Source organism: Stigmatopora nigra, chromosome 13, assembly GCF_051989575.1.
Source record: "Stigmatopora nigra isolate UIUO_SnigA chromosome 13, RoL_Snig_1.1, whole genome shotgun sequence".
Taxonomy (NCBI): Eukaryota; Metazoa; Chordata; class Actinopteri; order Syngnathiformes; family Syngnathidae; genus Stigmatopora; species Stigmatopora nigra.
Genome location: NC_135520.1, coordinates 6,278,391 through 6,295,029, shown reverse-complemented (window position 1 = coordinate 6,295,029; position 16,639 = coordinate 6,278,391). Strand labels below are relative to the sequence as shown.

The 16,639-nt window shown below is 40.2% G+C and overlaps 1 protein-coding gene across 2 annotated transcripts; it reads right to left on the bottom strand.

Moving 5' to 3' along the window:
* Positions 1–3,390: 3,390 nt before the first annotated feature.
* Positions 3,391–15,940, bottom strand: LOC144206106 (zinc finger protein DPF3-like). 2 transcript variants are annotated; one of them, XM_077730849.1, is made up of 10 exons: positions 15,796–15,940; positions 9,777–9,937; positions 9,594–9,701; positions 6,716–6,840; positions 6,346–6,441; positions 6,159–6,219; positions 5,710–5,751; positions 5,489–5,629; positions 4,639–4,725; positions 3,391–4,485 (listed from the first exon to the last, which is right to left on the bottom strand). In XM_077730849.1, exons 1-10 carry the CDS (start codon positions 15,825–15,827, stop codon positions 4,310–4,312), a joined length of 1,029 nt encoding a protein of 342 aa, XP_077586975.1. In that variant the 5' UTR covers positions 15,828–15,940; the 3' UTR covers positions 3,391–4,309. The 2 variants fall into 2 exon arrangements, with proteins under 2 accessions (XP_077586975.1, XP_077586976.1); XM_077730850.1 differs by having other exon boundaries at positions 4,254–4,489.
* Positions 15,941–16,639: the final 699 nt, after the last annotated feature.

The window sequence follows — 16,639 nt, the reverse complement described above, 5'->3', positions numbered from 1 at the left end:
TCTCTTCCTCTTTCAATCAAATCATATAAATACACTTTTAACCTTTTTTTTATTTTTGTAGAATAAAAATAGTTTAACAAAGAACTTCATTCTGTTCATTTTGACATGTATGTACAGCAGAAGATGAAAAGAGCACCCAGTGTTGTGTCCATTTCACCTCTTGGCTCCATTCCCAACAGGATCACACAAACAGTTCCATCACTGCCCTTCACACGGCGCCGGAAAATGTCGTGTTGGTGGTGGGTCAATTGCCATGTTTTTGTCAAGGTAAAGATGACTTTTACTTTCAGGGGTTACTATTGAAGGCTTCTGCCACGCCAGTTCTGACATGATGGCTGACAAAGCAGCTTGTGCATGATGGCTAAAATTGCAAGGAAATTACTGGCAAGAGGGTCCCTGAGGGAAGAGATGATGCTTAAGCTCAATACATGAGTTCCATTCAGGATGGGCATCCTTTCATTGATCATTGGCAGCCATTGAAGATGAACAAGTTTCATTCACTACTAGTCTCTTAGTCCAAATTGGTCCTACTTTTTCCACAATAATACTTCTTCACTAGAACATTCAAGCCGAGAAATGATGACTGCCGGTTTCAAAACGACTATACTTCGCATGGAGAGATGAACTCTCCCAATTGAACTAAGTGCCCAAACCACCTACCTACTTTGCCACTGCACAGTGTTACTTCATCACTCAGTGACAACTGCTTCTACCAAAGCATGGTGCTAAATATTACACACAAACTTTCTGAAAATATAATTTTGGAAAAGTATTGGCCTACAAAATGGGATCAAATCATTTGAAACATCCGTCATCGTCAATGGCGGCCAAATAACTAACCAAATGCCCATCCCATTTTCATACCTTCAATGTTAAGGGTATTCCTCAGCCTTCTTTCCACTGGCACATGCATACACACCCACCCATATACACAAACACGCACACGCGTACACAATTGAATTATTGCAGTGTTTCAGCAGCATTCCTGGTAGTGTGACCCACTCATCATGGGACCCATTACAGCCCCTCTGCGCCAGCTCATACAATCACATGATGCCAGGCCACAACGAGAGGCCAAACAATTGATGGCAAAGCATAAATGAAAGATGCCTGAGTAGTTTACCAGCCAGAGGTAATTGTAAGAATCGGTAAGAACGGCGCAAGGAAGCATGGTTAAATTCAAGTCAAGCAAAAAACAAAGGTTCAGAGGTCTACTTGTAGCAGTGGTGGACTTAAATGCCAATGGCTGGGAGTTGGTGGAGGGGTCATTGGTCCAATCGGGTTGAAAGAGGAGAGGGTTATGGTTGTCAGAGCTGGTTTGTGTTGCAGTGCGGCAGGCTGGCACAGTGATGAGGGTAATGACGTCTTTGTGTCACATCGGATCATACAAGGCGCACGTGTTTGCATGGCATGAGTGGACGGGCAAGAGAGAAAGGGCCATGTTCAGGCCTCAACGAGTCTAAAGACTTTGGGTAATCTTGCTAGAGTTCTCAATGATGGTGACTCTGGTACAAATTCCTCTGCTGCCCACCCTTGCCGAAAGAAGTCAGTTCTTCACATAGTCAGAAGAGTGTCAATGGAAGTCACAGGGCCCAAAAATGTGACACACGTCCAAATGTCTGCTCCTCATCAGTATGCATGGTCCAAATTCATAAAGGCCCGGTAGTTCAGCTGCTCATGTGCCGAAAGTTCCTATGAGACAGAAAATTGTATGAAATTATGGCAATGAGTTGGGACACATTTTCACTTAGTTGTTTCTATGTATTTGTAGTCAAGACCTTCCAATAATAACCAATGAAAGAGTGGCCAATTTATGGCATAGAGGTTTGTTCCCCTGACTCCCATGTGGGAGACTGGGGTTTGTGTTCCGGTTGGGAAACATTTTCCCATACTTGTTTCTATATATTTGCAGTCAAGACCTTCCAATAATGACAGAGTAAAGTGTAGCCAATTTGTGGCGCAGAGGTTTGGTTACCTGCCTCCCGTCTGGGAGACCTGGGTTTGAATCCCGGTTGGGACTCTTTTTCACTTAGTTGTTTCTGTGTACCTCTTGTCAAGACACTCAAATGATTACAAAAGATGGTGCAGTCACTTAGTTGGCGCAGAGGTTAGTTCACTGGACTCCCGTCTGGGAGACCTGGGTTCGATTCCTGCTGTCGGCATACATTTTCACTTAATTGTTTCTGTGTACTTCTTGTCAAGACACTCAAATGATTACTAAGGAAAGTGTAATCACTTAGTTGGCGCAGAGGTTAGTTCACTGGACTCCCGTCTGGGAGACCAGGGTTCAATTCCTGCTGTCAGCACACATTTTCACTTAATTGTTTCTGTGTACTTCTTGTCAAGACACTCAAATGATTACAAAGAAAAGTGTAGTCACTTAGTTGGCGCAGAGGTTAGTTCACTGGACTCCCATCTGGGAGACCAGGGTTCGATTCCCACTGTTGGCACACATTTTCACTTAATTGTTTCTGTGTACTTCTTGTCAAGACACTCAAATGATTACTAATGAAAGTGTAGTCACTTGGTTGGCGCAGAGGTTAGTTCACAGGACTCCCGTGTGGGAGACCTGGGTTCGATTCCCGTTGCCGTCGTTTGGCTGAAAATACTTGGAAAGAAAAAATGGTCAATGGAATAAGAAGAAGGGGAAAAAAAAAGAAATAACTTTTTAATTTATATTAAACACTTTGTCATACTTTTCAGCAAAAGGTTATATTCCGAACTGCCTTCGGCAGTTCGGAAGACACTTGATGGACCTGTATGTGCGAAAGGCGTTCTCGGGTCGGCCTTCGGCCGACCCTCGACCGCTTGCTTGGTCAGTGAACCGCCGACACCGGGAAGCGAACTCACGTTCTCTCGGTTCAAAGGCGGGTGTGCAACCCACTACACCAACTCGTGCCCCACTTATACATAGGTGTTGAAACGTTTTATCCAAGGAAATGGGGTGAAACACTTAGTCATTTTTTTGACAAAATCTTTCATCCACCACTGAATACTTATACACTTAAACACTTAGGCATTAGAACTTATTCTTTTAACTGAATAATATTGGGAAAATCTTTGCCTGCACTGGGATTTGAACCCAGGACCTCAGAGGTGGCAGACTGATGACTTAACCACTGGGCCACCACCCTGTGAGGGAAAGTAGTAGTACTTGTGCTTTTACTTCCTTCATTTACCTGAATAATATTGGGAAAATGTTTGCATGCACTGGGATTTGAACCCAGCACCTCAGGGGCAGCAGACTGGTGACTTAACCACTGGGCCACCACCCTGTGAGAGAAAGCAGTAGTACTTATACTCTCATCTCTTTCATTTACCTGAATAATATTGGAAAACTCTTTGCAGGCACTTGGATTTGAACCCAAGACCAAAGAAGTGGAAAACTGATGACTTATCCACTGGGCCACCACTCTCCAAGATTAGTCAGTAGTATTTGGTGTTTTGTCTCTTTTCACTCCCAGCTCATACTTAGTACTTTATTGTACCTTCAAGTGGGAAAAGTTCTTTACCTTGTAATTTTTGAAAACTTTTGAGTACACAGTTTCCTCCATTTAAGGGAAAATGACATGAAAAGAAGGAGGATGGATTTTGGTCAGTAAAATATGACAATCTTCCGAAATAGTAATTCAATTGTATGAGGTTATTATTGAGTTTTTTGTGTCACAGCCATAAAATAGTTTTTGAGTGTTGGAGTGATTCCGACAGCTGAAGGCGTCACTAGGAAATGCATGGACCGCCACTGAGTTATGGCTTTGTAACAATTTAATTGTTGCCATTGCACCTGCTTACCTTTCACTGACCAAGCTAATCTTCCGACGTTGCCAATAGGTGGCCATAGGCCAATCATTAGGTTCTTCATGTTTTGAAAATGAATATAATCCAAGTGGGAGCACGACAGGCTCATATCCAAATCCTTCGTAACGATGCAACTAAATGTTGTTCAAAAACTTCCAAGCAATAAAAGCAATATTTTGTTCAATGTCATGATTGATCCAGTGTGTTTGTTTTCTGTTATTTGTTCACACAATATTATTCTCCTTCTGCTCCAAAGGGGGGACTTCAGTTTTCCAAGTCATTATTTGACTTAATTCATAGATATATTTATAAATAAATGTTCATAAATTAATGTCCAGTAGATAAAATGCAACCTTTTCTTGTCCGGAAGCGATCAAATTGTGCTTTCTGCAAAAAAAGTTTAAAAAAAAAAAAGCAGCAGATTTTGCTAGAGATGAATCCAGATGTTTGTGTTGTTTTTAGTTTTTTTTTTTTTCTTTTTTCCATTTTTTAAGAGCCCAATAGCTCACGTCTATCTGTGACGGCTGGTATATCCGTTGCCGTTAGCGACAGACTCTTCCAACTCGTCGTCCTCAAAGCCGTGAAAGGTGGAAGCATCACTTTCAGACGTGGTGGCAAAAAGCTCCTCGGCACCACCTACGTGGCCGCCGCCACCACCGCCTTCCTCTTTCTCCTCGCCACCATCAGCTGGCTCGTGGGACAAAATGGAGGATAGTGAGTCCAAAAGGTAGAAAGGGAAGTTAAATAAGCTAACCGTCGAGGAAAATAATGCATATTCTTATTGTGTGAAATCATGATAAAACCAAAAAAGAAGAAACATTTAAAAATGCTCCAGCTCACTTGTGCATTGACAGATTGTGCAGGGCTTCTTCTCCTTGGTGTTCTGACATTTGGTTGGAATCCTATTCCCGATTGGAGCCTTTGGACCTGATAAAAATGTAAACACTTGTTGAAAAAAGTGTTTACATAAACAAAAAACTATCAGCAGATATTTAGGTAGTGACTGTCATTAACACTACCCCTTATTAGTTCCTTGTGGAAAAACAGAAAATATGTGAACACAACATTATGTAAAGATAAATATAGAATGTGTTTTTTGGATTTTTCAGCACTCAAAAGAACCGAAGAAAGCTCCATATGGTGCTTGACGCCATTAGACAAGAACAGTTTAATGGTTGCTTGGTGGGTTAGACAGATTTAAAGGGAAAGTATGTAAAGAAATACTATGAGGACTTTGTCTGCTTGCAAACTTAGGAGTCAAGTTATTATTTTTTTCTTCTGTATAATGGTTGTGACCTGTTTTTTTATTTTATTTTATTTTTGTTGTGTTTTTATGGATTCATATTGCCTAAGAGAACACATGGTAACTGGTTCTCCTTACAGGCCACTCCATATGAATGAAGACAATGAAAATTGGCATGTTAATAACGCTTATTTTAATTAATCAAATATTTCTGTGTAATGTCTCTCTCTGTAAATATCCCCTATTGAGATGGAAACACCTGCAGCGGGATATGGCCTCAACGCAACGCAATTAGTCGTCCACGACCGAGAGAAATGGAGACAAATGGTTCAAGAATCTTCATCACGGTGCCCCTACGACCCTGGTGGGTTACGGGACCCTGACTGACTGTCCTGCAGCTGAAAGTCAGGTGTGTTCTAAAGAGAGTGGAAATTACAGTACACTTACGTTTGTGTCTATCAGTGGGCTGCACAGATGGAGACCTGGAAGGCACAGAACTCTTCTCCCCAGATCTGTCCTCCTCTGCCAAGTGGGAATTGGTATAGTGATAGCTTAGTCCCGTACGGCTCCTATAGCGTTTCGCATAGACTGTAACACACAAAACACACGTTGTCGTTGTACACACATTTTACATTGAAAAATACATCTTAGTAGTTCACTCATGTTACCTGAGGTTGATGATTTGGAATTATTCCTTTGCTTGTATCTGTCTGGAAAAGAAAAGGAAAAATAATTTGAGGGTTCATAGTTTTAAGCAAAGATATGAATAGGAATAAAAGTGTACTTTTTAATGTTAAAATCGAGTAAATGTTCTTTAAAAAGGAGCAGCAGTAATCTGTAAATGTTTTTATTTATTTTTCAAAGAATTTCAAAGACTTGATACACTTTCTTCCAATTGTATATGGAGCCAAGCTGCTAGTATATGTAATAGAACAACAGCCAATCAGGATGTAGTCTAGATGCTCCTCACTGATTGGTGTTGGTACTTCAATTGATAATAGTGTGTGAGGTTTTCTGTGTTCATCTCAAATACAAGACATCCTATAGAAGTAATATTGAGTTGAGAGTATCAGACAGAAATATTTAGGATGTAATCCGGCTCTAAACATCAACTTACTGTCACAGACATATGGCTTGTCATCATCCAGATCTGCCTTTCTGCGTCCTGAACCCCGACCCTAAAAACAAACAAAACCACTCATCAAGGTCAAATAAAAACCTTGAACATATGAGCAGAGGCAGGCAGACATGCTAATGTAATCTAAATATTTAAAATAGTCTCTACTTGTAATGTAATAGCTTACCCTTCCTTTACCCCGGTGTCTCCTTTTGGGAGTGTCCACCTCGTAATCGTCATCATCATTGAAAGCATCTTCTGCTGCGTCTGCCTCCAGAACTCTCTGACATGAGGGTTTATAGTTTTAGACACAGATTTAAAATTGAAATATTGAAATCTGTCTTACATTTGGATTGAAATAAAACAAAACTAGTCTCAATTTTCATATTTAAAATGTCCAATAGCAATTATTTTCCAAACACAGCCCAATTTAGTTTTTCTTATTTGCTGTGAATGGATTGGAACAAATGAAATAGAGCTGCCAATGTGGTTTAGTGTAAATTATGTTTGTAAAGCTGTTACAGCAGACCACACCAGATTATTATGACTGAAGGCACCTGTATCTCGAGCAAACTCTCCTCATCGTTCCGGGAATTTCTCTTGTCTAGACTTTCGCCACGCAGCAGAGCTTCTAAAGTTGTGCTCTGGGTGGGCACCGTGTCCTTGGACATGATGCCATTGTCTGCAGGGGAGGGGGAGAAAAAAATGGCGTGATGTACAACTCAAACTACAAATCACAAAGCTTAATTTGCACACTTTCATACCACTCAAGTCTGGCATTGTTGTACACTGCAAGTGAGCTTTCAATAAGCATGTGTGTGATGTTTATCTTCGCTTTTATCTGTGCTTCACTTTAAAAAAAAAAAAGCAAGTAGTAAATTGCTCAAGCATCTGTTTGCTATTGTGTGAGTTTTGTTCCCCTGCAACAACAAAAAATCTGTCGCAAGCACCACTTTCAAGTCAGTCTTTCTTCAGAGGAAAGGCGGCGTCAATAACGCTGCACCATTTTCTTATTGCACTGGCTTAAGCACCCTGGAGGTGCATTGCTCGGACGCGGAGCACATCATGCAGATCTCGCCTCCAACAAAAGAAATTGTGTAGGAGGAAGCAAGTGGAGAATGAATAAAAAGCTTGGAGACCCAATACCTCATACTTAAAAAGTCTCTTCAATAAGGGGATGTGGGGAAAAAAATCTTGAGGTATTTTTGGGAAGAGGACCAACTTCAAGCACATGCATTCTGCAGCACGAGCATCGGAGGGCTGCATAGGTGAGGAACAAACACATAACTCCTCTGCAGCCCCTCACCATTGTGTCTGACTTTCAACTCTCCGCGACGAGACGAGACGGGGGCCCACCACCCTCCCCTCCCTCCCTCCTTCTCCGCTAACCCATGGGAGCCAGTTGGCTAAAAATAGAGCCGGCAGCAGCCTGCAGCACGGAGCTGATTGTGCATGCAGCCCAAGTCACTAGCACACCATCAGCGCGACAGCAAGCTCGCTCGCCTTAGCACAACTTTGCCTTGTGCTAATCCACCTCTGGCCAGATGCAGAACGTGCTAAGAAATCTTAATGACAAGTTCAATCAATGCGCGAGTGTCGCCTCCGCTGGGCTCTCCCTGACACAGCGCGCCGTCCCTGACACAGCGCGCCGTTGTCGGCAGAAGGCTGGGGGGGGGGGGGGGGGGGGGGGCGGAGGGGAGGAGGGATGGTCTCAGAGGAAAACAAAAGGCAACAATCAGATGTGTTTGGGAAACAAAGGCCTGTTCAGTTGCTATCTCTCCAGTTGGATTTTTTCACTTATGAAATGGACAAGTCTAAGCACAACTTGAACACGACGTAAATAGTGCATCCTTTTAGTCTGTGGACCTTATCACTGTTGAGTTACTGTAATAATACTACTTTTTACATTATAGCCGTCCTTGTAAGGCATTCTCTGAAAAATATAATCATAATATAGCTTTACACTACTCTGAAAAGTGGATTTTTTTCCTGTCTCAATCCATGAATGTATGAAGAAACACTACACAATATTTATAGATTAGAGATTTAGAGAGCAGACAGAAGGAAAAATAAAAGGAATGATCAACAGAAAGAACATTATAAAGGATATTTGAAGAAAGGTTGGTGTGTTTGTGAGAGAAAAAAAATGCCACTTTAGTACAAAAGAGCTACAATTCTGCAGTAGACAAGCAACAAATCTGGTCTTCAAGGCGTCGCCAAAAATGTGATGGCTAAAACTAATTACAATGGCTCAAACCATAAACTGGGCAATTTTATCAAAAGTAACTCATATTTAACAACCCGCCAAATACTTCTCTCTCCCATCTTTGAAAATAGCTCAAATGGGCAGGTTACCAATCTGGAAAAGCTGTTGGCAACTATGTCACTGTTTGAAGGCTGTTTGGAGTCCAAGCTGCCGCCCGTTGCTTTAGCAGCAGCTATGTGGCTAGTCCTATTTTCCAAATTCCTTTTGAAATGTGTACGCATACCTTTGCAATAGATCAATAAGGTATTCTTTTTTTCCCATTAGACAGTGCGAATGGCGGATCAATCACTAATATGAGGAGTATATACTACTACTCGTTGGCTTGTGGTCGTGCGTTTTCCTATTGTGAGGGCATTGGTGTGCATAATTTTTGGAATATTTTGAAAGGAATACAACAGCAAACAACCCTCGATAGGTTGCATCTGAAAGTCAGGGTGAAGGCGGGGCAAATAGAGCCAGAAGAAAGCTATCAAAATTTAAAACAAAATTAGAATTAAGTTTAGTGTAAGGGTAAATTAAATGTATTTTTGAGTGCGTCTGCATTGTAATCCAAGTTCATTTAAATTTGTCTATGTTACAAGCACGTTGCCGAACAAAATTCCCCCCTCTTTGTGCCTCAATTATCAAAACACTTTTAAATCGCAAGTTGTGATTTACCAGAGGTAAGGTGTTCTACAGTGGAAATATAAATGAAACAGTTAGGTTTCAAATTAAACATTTATGTTAGTGAAACATCCCAGTGGGTTTGCAAGCCTTGGACAACACAACTTAATTGAACTAAGAAACAGCTTGCAAGACACACGAGGAGATTAAAACGGGTTTAAAAAAAAAACAGGCCGAATTAACTGGTGGGTGAATCTTAACGTGAAATCTCAAGAGACACCAAGGAAAAGGCCTATCATTATTCCATAACATATGTTATTAAATTATACGCTCCCGTATGCGTTGCTATCAGCTACGGTAAATCTAATTAGGTGTTTGCTTGACAAAACAAGTTCCCTAACTGGGTAAATATGGCCACACTTTGTGGGGGGGAAATTACTAGCATCTTTATTTGCTGTACAAACATTCCAATACAAAGTGTCATTGGAGTGATATTGTTATAGATGCTGGTTAAAACCCACTGATGAGATAGAGAGATATTACATCTTGCCAGGCAGCGTACTTACCAAGTTTGAGTCCAAAAATGCCAAGGTTGGGGTCATTGTTGGGGTGAAGCCGTCTCTTTTTCCGCCAGCAACGAGCCGGATACGTATACATCTGGCCGGCCGCCATCCCTGTTTAACCATTGGACATTTGTAGAAACACAATTATCATTTCTGGAATTTTTTGAAGTGTGCGTTTTGCGATACCTGGGCTGCGGTGATGGCGTTCCATCCAGATATAGCAGTTGTTCTGGGCCACGCCAGTTTGGGAGTCGAGGAACGGCAGACGTACACTCCGCTCAGCGCAAAGACGGGCATTGTAGCTGCGGCACTGCTCAATGGCATCCTTGTAGAATTGGTCACCCAACCTGTTGGGAAGTAGAGGTTAGTCACAAATCTGGAATGAAATGTGGTCTTGAAATATCCTCAAGACTGATCTTGAGTGTACCACATAAGCTGCAAGTACGCATTTTCAATTTCAAAAGAAAAAAAATCATGCCGCTGAAAGGATAATAGCCAATGACAAGCATAAAAATGACAAATTGTTTCAATTGCCCTGCTGATTACACATTGGTAGAGAGCTTCTGTCGTACAAAAGTGACCATTTATCATGCGTGTTATTGGCTCGTTTCCCATCTGGCTCATATTAAGTGTTTGCTGTGACAAGAGAGCAGTTAAGACTCTCAGACTTAGTTCCACTTTCCTGAGCACCACTGAGACTTTAGCTGTCCCTCAGTGTTTCCGTGTTAATATTCAGAGTGGGATGGCGAAGGATATTTCACAGTCAAACCCTCAATCTCTGCCACATGCCTGCTATGGTAATTAGCCTACTTAATTAATCTCGGCCGAGAAGCACGCACAAGGACAGGTTCGAATTTAACTATGTCAAAGACGGAGGGTAAACGCTGGGGGCTCCAGAGAAGGTATTCTAGGTCCCATTTCTATCCTCAGTTTTCTAGCGGGTGAGGCTGACGGGTCAAATCGTGGCCACCAGTCGTCCTAGTTGCAACATGGCATCCTCTCGCCGTAATGAGCTGCCTCCACGTGTTTTCAATTACAACAGTAGGACGACAGCCATTTTGAAGGCAAAGTAATGAGCCGATGGCGGCGAGTCGAGTCTGGCATCGTTAAGTGGACCTGGGGAGGCGGAAGCCTCGCTTGTCCTGCTCTCACCCCCCCTTTCTCTGCCTTCAACCCTCGCTACTGACGAGACAATGTGCAGCAGATGAACAGTCGTGTCAGGAATGCTGCCCGCACAAAAGCCTTTTTCCACACTGCCATTTGGACAAAGGCGCAGTGTGTGAGGCTATTGGGAACAAGTCACAGGTACACTAAGATTCCAAGATGACAAGCTGGGGGGGGAAAAACACTATTTGACTAAATCTGGATCTACATGATTTGGCATGTCTTTTATTATTAGCCTATAATTGGGGTGTAAATTGCCAATTTCATAACATTACGATATGACATTGAATCTTTGACCACTGTTGCCCTATTTGGCAATATTACAAAGTCTGCCACAATTTGACGACAAATGATCCAGACATTTTGCCTCGCGTCAAAATTTATATTTAGGGTGAGGTAGTCTCAGTTTGTATAGTATTCTCAGTGTATGTATTTTTAATTTCACGTTTTATAATAAAAATGATGTAGCAATTATTATAGTGTATATGTTTTTTTGTTGTTGCTAGCAATAGGTGAAAATATATGACAAAATAAATCTTGGAACTTGAAAAACAAAACAAGAAACCATTAATTGAGTGTTGATATTGCACAGTCAATTGAAAAAAATCCAAATGAGCATCGAAACCGTGCAATGTATTTTGTTCCCCTTCAAATGCACATCAAACTCCAGGCTTTGCCCTTCACTGCCATTCCTCGACATCAGCACAAGTTACTGATGGAACGCGACATGACATATCGGCTTACAAAAGCGCAGACCAGCTGTAAACGGTCCCTGAAGTGGACTCAGCTTGGAAGGCGCACTCAAAGGGCATGCCACATGGAAGCAGAGCTCTTGAGACCACTTGAGTTGAACATCGGATACTAATCAGGCTCAGTGACTATGCTTTTGGGCAAGAGTGGGCTGTCAATCGTGTTGAGACAATAAATATGTGGTTAGAAGTCTATAGGTCGATCCAGTTTACTCGGAGAAAAGTGCCCAACCCATAAAGTGGGAAATCTTTCTGGCCAACAGATTGGAGTGATAACTTTTTCCCTTTAAGTCATAAATATATAATATTTGGGACTGAAAGCTTGGGGTTAAACGACATGTGTTTTGTAGTCGACTTTGAAACTGACTTCGGTTTTTTAAAGGGCTTTAAAACAGAAAAAAACTGAATGTTCTCTTTGAACATTTATTTTTGTAGTCTTGTTTTTATGACGACCAATATAGACAACATTTTATATCCTAAACAGATCATTTTCTATCTAGATAAAGGTGTTTCTTCATAGGGTTATGCATTAAAGAAGTGAATTTGAAAATAACATCATTATGGAATAGCAACAATTGCTGCATTGAAGGAGCACTTATAAAAACTTTAAGTATAAAGTCCAACTTTGCCTGGTATTTGCTTTATCCTAAGAGTTTCCACTGCTGCATGGGATTTACCTTTCATTTTTCCACCAAATGAAGTGGTTCTGTCACAGCCAAATTATGTTTTGTCACACTTCCATACAGTAGACAGTGCCAAAACAAAGTCACAAATTAGTATGGTTGAATGAACCTTTCACTTGGCCTGTGCCGTGTGCTAAACAACCATCTAATAATGCAGTTAGCGTGTGCATGAAATGGAACAAAAGAGAATCTTGTAGCCAACGCTGGGCCTCAGCTATCAATGGTCCATTGCCGTTACATGGTTGCACCCATAATGTGACAATGTGTCAGTGCTCATTTTGTAAGTCACTTGCATTTTAGCATGAACGCTACTCAGCAAGACCCAAGCGACAACAAGTCACAATTTCTCATTTACTTTAGTTGCAAAGGTGTATCGCTCATTCTCAGGAAGTTGCAGCTCTCACAGCCACATGAAAAAAAAATGCAATCATAAATTACTACAACAAAGTACTACTGCAGAAGAGCTGACTTATTCAAAGGAGATATGTTAAGAGTATATAGTTCCTTAATTTGATTTCATTATTGAATAAGGAAAAAAAATACTAAAACACTAAAGTGCACAACTGCAACTCACGCAAGTGTCATGTGACTGCTGGTGTAAACATGCAAAATAACAGTTGATTGTTCATTACGTGACAAATGTTTAAAAAAAAAAATGCCAGAAAATGACACTGATGTAATGCATTCACCTACAAGAGTACAAAATACACAATTGATCAAAAGTTTGGGGGGGGACCAAGAAAACTGGAAAATGGAAATGAGGGGAAACATTATTTCTATTCTTGTGATTTCTAGCTATATTTTGTATTCACTATTACATGGCAGTGTATAAATTCCCCCCAAAACTAGTATAACATCAATTTATAATTTTTTTGGTAGCTCAATTTTTGCATTTGTTCTCCCTATATTCCCAATTAATATTAACACAGTATATTCCAAAAAAATAAGGACATTTTCTATTGCAACGGTTTTAAATAGGAAATAAAGTAAATAGTAAATAGTTTTAAATAGTAAACAATCAAATCTAAAATTGCTATGAAAATGTAACGAACCATCCATTACTCTCTTTTCAACATGGATTTATTCAAATGTGGGTAATTTATGCATCACAAGCAAAGAAAATATTTTTATACTACTGCATAACCAGTTGATTATTCTCCATTCATAATCTTGAATGTCAAGTCCGTCTTGAATGATAGAGCTCCTCTTTAAAAGCACCATAAAAGTAGCTCAGCAAAACAATCAGCTTCCAATAAAGAGGAACAGCTCCAATTAAAACTGTTAACTGCAAATATTGATTTTACAGTTAAGAAAACTCCAAATAGAAGAACACAAGTGATATTATTCAGCTAGGTTAAATAGATATATATATATATATATATATACTACAACTGTCTTTCTATTCATTGCTTAACTGATTGACAGGTTACACAGGGTGAAGTCACTATAATGTCATCTCTTCCCAATAAGATGTCATTTTAGCCAAAGAAATTACTAAGTTGCATATTCAAAAAGTTATTTAATCAATTATTGTCAGCCACTAAATACTAATACATCACACGTGGCAAAGTCTTTGCACCAGCTCAATTTTAAACCATTTCCCTGAAGTGAATAGGCTTAATAAAGAAAAAGATCGCACTGGTCCGCTGGAGCAACATCCAATTTGCATCAAGCACTACCAATTATAAAATCGGACTAAAGTGTGAAATGAAGTCGGAAACAAAAAGTTTAAAATGGCTGATTAAAATAAGGCTTTACTTTCGCTTTGTTGTACCATAGCAAGACGAGAAAATATTACTTTAAAATACCAACTTGATACGGGGTATATGTCATAATAATAATAAAAAAAAGTTAAAATTCAGTGTGAAAACACTTTATTTAAAAAAAATCTAAATATTTACCTTTTTACAATCTAATAATATTTTATCATCTCTTTTAAGCTAAAACTTAAGTTTTTTGTTATTTTTATGGAATTTTCTAGAATTTACTAACATAAAAACTAGTGAGACATTTCACTTGCATGAAAAAGTGTTTTTCTAATATTATATTTTACGTTCATTATAAGTAATTTTTATTTACAATTATGATGGTGTTAACACCTTAAAACTTGATACAATGTGAGGTTTATGCTTCAAAACAAGACTGATTTGCTATGAGAAACTACAAATGTTATGGAAATAGAAGGTATTAACAGGATTTTGTTGAACTCTTACCATCAAGTGCTGCTCTGAACTGTTCAGCTGCCAACAAAATGGAGCGGATTGCACAACTAGTGATGAATGCACAGGCCACTAAACTGAGATTTTCTGCGCGATAGGAATAAAGGTAAAGTGGGGGTTGTCATTGTTAACGCTACCCACAGAACACAACTATACATGCCTAGAAAACCATTAGAGACATTACAGGACCACAGGCTGTTTGCACTAATCCATAAATGATATGTTGAATTACTGCTTTTGGATCATCTCCCTTCATAGTTGCATGTGTAAATTGGCAGACTCAACATCCATCCCATATGTTGTGTAGCAAGAATTTTTGATTCCCAATCACAAAAACAGTGGAAATGCACTGGTAGGGGGGAAGAAGGAAATATGCACTGGCAACAATGGTAAATTGGTGAGGTGTGGTGAGGACCACCATTCTTTCAGCTAGGAAGGAAAGAGCAAAAGAGACAGCTTTTTTTCTGAAGAAGAAGCAGATGGTTCTCCTGCTTGTGCCCAACACTTCCTCCCTGTTGGAGCATCTCTCTGACAGATGGGCCCAGGATCCTGGACCGGACCAGGATAATCTCTCACACACACACTTCCACTTAAAGGTACAGTAGATCACGCCTGTTTTAGTTGCAAGAGGACCATAATGATGATGAGGACTGTGGAAATCAACCATTTAGGCAATTGCCCATGCACGCTAACAAAGGGTAATAAGGTGGAATGATGAAGCATTGGAGGAATAACCATGGGTATGATTGCACGTGTAGTTCTTTTGCAGAATTGTGCAGGTTTTTTGTTTTTTTTCTACCTCAGTGTCTGTGTTGGCACTTGGGTCGATTTTAGCCTGCAAGCATGCAAACACAAAATGCCGCCTCCTCCTCCTCCTCCTCCTCCTCCTCCTCCTTCTCCTCCTCCTCCTCCCTCGCCGGTTCTTGACCACGTCTGCGCTCCGACGAGCCAAAGTTGACATGTCGACAAATCGCAAAAGTAGAAAGCACTCTCGGAATGTCACTTGTTATTCCGCCGTGTGGCTTAAGAAAAAAGCAACCGAGTTTAAGGGGAGGAAATCGCCTTTCGATTTGTCTGAAAGCGGCGGAGAGTGACCGTGTCGACACTTTGCTTGGTGAAAATAAAATATATAGGCAATGATCGGATCATTCTACGAAGATCTAAACTCATGTCACGTTTGTAGATGACGCCTTAAATTCTTGTGGAAATAAAACAACTATATACAGTGGCTACTTTGCCATGCAAGAAGTAAAGCAACATGAAATTAGACAGCGTTAGCAGCCGAGCGATCGCGATCGGAACTCGTATGCACGAACATACATATTAACCGAACGAGTTAGTTTCAAAATGATCCATCGCAATTAGTCCAAAAAACATTTGAATGACTTACGCTTTTAGTGGATTCTGAATGACAGCCGCCATTTTGCCACAATGTAACGCAATATCGGCGTCTTGCAGTTCTGAGGGAAACCTATGGAGGCGGACCAATCAGAGTTGGAGCAGAATTCGTCGTCCAATAAACGTGTGGAATGTGCGGACGGGGCGTGGCTCGTTGGGCTAAACTGTCAAAATAATTTTAAAGGGTTTTCCCTTCACTATACATTTTACACGACTCACTGAAAACGGAGATATTTTGCGAGCGAATCGCAACTTGATTAACCAGGAAAATTCGCTTGTGCATTGCAGAAACACGTCAGAAAACAAGAACCTTGTGTTGAATTATTCATCCCACTAATTATTAATTTAGGGACATCATCAATAAGCTTGAAGGGAATGCTTTGCCTCACTTTATGTGAAGCTACAGTGGCAGTATGAGCAAAAGTAGAGCAATGCAAACAGACAAAAACACACATCAGACACACAAAGGCAATTCCCAGTTCATGTTGACACTTTTTTTTATCTTTGCCAAATAGTTGCATCCATAAACACGTGCATTAAACACAGATGTAAAGCAACAGATTGCACATTTTCAATGAACTGCAGTAATGTGAAATGTATAATTCCTATTCTATCCTGTGCAATGTCATATCAAGTAGGTGATACAACATTTTGTCATATCTATATTTAGTCACACATGAAGTATTCCTAGACCAGAGAATTTAGGAGGCAATGTTTTATATTTTCTTTATCCTTTAATATCTATTCATAGCAGATTATTTTATTCCCTTGCAATTATATTAAAGGCCTTTTTTTTAAGTATTGATCTTTCATGGCATCATTCATTATGCAATGAC

Bases quoted from the DNA above. Each gene is read 5' to 3' on its own strand.
- LOC144206106 (XM_077730849.1), bottom strand. From the start codon at position 15,827: ATGGCGGCTGTCATTCAGAATCCACTAAAAGC. The intron at 9,702-9,776 runs GTATCGCAAAAC...ATGGTTAAACAG, and splicing joins ACGCCATCACCGCAGCCCAG to GGATGGCGGCCGGCCAGATG. The intron at 6,442-6,715 runs GTGCCTTCAGTC...CCCTCATGTCAG, and splicing joins AGAGTTTGCTCGAGATACAG to AGAGTTCTGGAGGCAGACGC.